Genomic DNA, 1,793 nt, shown 5'->3' with positions numbered 1-1,793 from the left:
GCGCGCGAGACAATGTGCGACAGCCAACACGCATCATGGAAAATTACGAAAGCCAAGCTCATCGCCACTACATTACAACAGAATCGAAATCCCCAAGATCCCTCGCGACTGAATATGGAAAGTTACAAACGAACGGCTGTCAACCCCCCCGCCCCCCCGCCCCCCCTCCACCACACACCCGCCGCTCCACCACTCCTCTAGATCAAATCCAATAAAATAAACTCTCCCGAATCGTGCGCGAGAGCTATGGTACCGACCTGGACCGTGTAAAAAGCGCGATAATCAGGGTGAAGCTGAAATAACCTCAGAATCCCCAAATAAATCCAGTCCTGCAATTCATACAATGATTGTGAATTGAATATTTCGTTTCCACACGTTACCCGCAACGCGGTCCTCCTGACGCCGTCAGTGAACAGGGCGCGTTGGTTGCTACATATTGATACACTTCGCTTGCACCCAGGCGAAAATTCCACTTCCACGACGGTGTCTGAATGGCGCTCGACAGTAGCGCGATAGCTCCTCGTCGCTACATCCCAGAGACGGACATCGTACGATGCCGACGCGACTAGCTTTGCATCTGGTGAGAATGCCACTTCATTGACCGCGGACGAGTGGCCCCGTAGAGTCGCGTGCCAGGTCCCCATCATCACATCCCAGAGTCAGACGGTTCGATCGTCCGATGTCGACGCGAGAAGCCTGCCATCTGGTGAGAATGCCAGTGCATTGATCGCGTCCGAGTGGCCCTGTAGACTACCGTGACAGGACTCCGTCGTCAGATCCCACAGCCGGAGGGTTTTGTTGTCTAATGCCCACGCGAGAATCTGGCGAGAATGTTAGTCCATTGTCCCAGCCCGAACCTCCCCCGTAAGTGGTGCGATAGGTCCCCGACGTCACATCCCAGAGCCGGACGGTTTGATCGTGGGATGCCGACGCGAGAAGCGTGTCATCTGGCGAGAATGCCAGTCTATTGACCCTGGCCAAGTGTCCATTGAAAGTAGTGCGACAGGTCCCCGTGGTCACATCCCAGAGCCGGACGGTGTCGTCGTACGACGCCGACGGAAGAAGCCTGTTATCTGGCGAGAATGCCAGTCCATTGACCCTGCCCGAACAGCCCTTGAGAGTAGTGCGACAGGTCCCCGTGGTCACATCCCAAAGCCGGACGGTTCCATCTTGAGAATCCGACGCGAGCAACTTGTCATCAGGCGAGAATGCCAGACTGAAGACCGCATCCCAATGTCCCACCAGCACCTGCAGAGTGACGTCCCATTCCCGTGGAACCTGCGGTAATTGACTGATCCAACCGGGAGCACAGCCCAGAAATTGTTCTCTGACTGCGCTTCTAGTTGGACTGAACATCAATACCGAGTAATATACTCGGAGTGGTGCAATCTCGATGATAGATGTGAAGCTGAGTAGAAATCGCACCGCATCATGGGCCATTGCGCGTAGGTGACGATTTGCATAAGACTTCGTTCAAGGTCAGCAGGTTCAAGTGTGAGCAAGATACTCGGATATACGGGAGAGAAGCCGGCAAGTATCAGGTTGTGCTGGATTGCTCACTGGAAGCATAGAATCCAAGGTCGTGACCATCAGGACACCTTCGGACAAACTCTCAGTGAGGCTGAAAGCCTGAAGCCAGCGGAGCAGGTTTTCCTTGAAAAATGTGTGGACGCGGTTGTGCAGTGATTTTGATTCGCTGTCAGATTCACGAAGCACTTTACGTCGCCGAAGATGATCGACCCAATACCGGCACGCATACCGGACGTCCTGGGGTAGGTGACGTTGTAGTGTGC

At 54.3% G+C, this 1,793-nt stretch overlaps 1 protein-coding gene across 1 annotated transcript; it reads right to left on the bottom strand.

Moving 5' to 3' along the window:
* Nucleotides 1-252: 252 nt before the first annotated feature.
* On the bottom strand, nucleotides 253-1,440 carry BZA05DRAFT_432088 (WD-40 repeat protein; the record flags this gene model as incomplete). The annotated part of the gene is made up of 3 exons (XM_051486213.1): nucleotides 253-802; nucleotides 858-1,248; nucleotides 1,363-1,440. 3 exons carry the CDS (start codon nucleotides 1,438-1,440, stop codon nucleotides 660-662), a joined length of 612 nt encoding a protein of 203 aa, XP_051335043.1. The 3' UTR covers nucleotides 253-659.
* Nucleotides 1,441-1,793: the final 353 nt, after the last annotated feature.

Source organism: Tricharina praecox (assembly GCF_024521635.1).
Source record: "Tricharina praecox strain CBS 144465 chromosome Unknown BZA05scaffold_41, whole genome shotgun sequence".
NCBI classification, from domain to species: Eukaryota; Fungi; Ascomycota; class Pezizomycetes; order Pezizales; family Pyronemataceae; genus Tricharina; species Tricharina praecox.
This window is presented reverse-complemented; position numbering and strand designations above follow the sequence as displayed.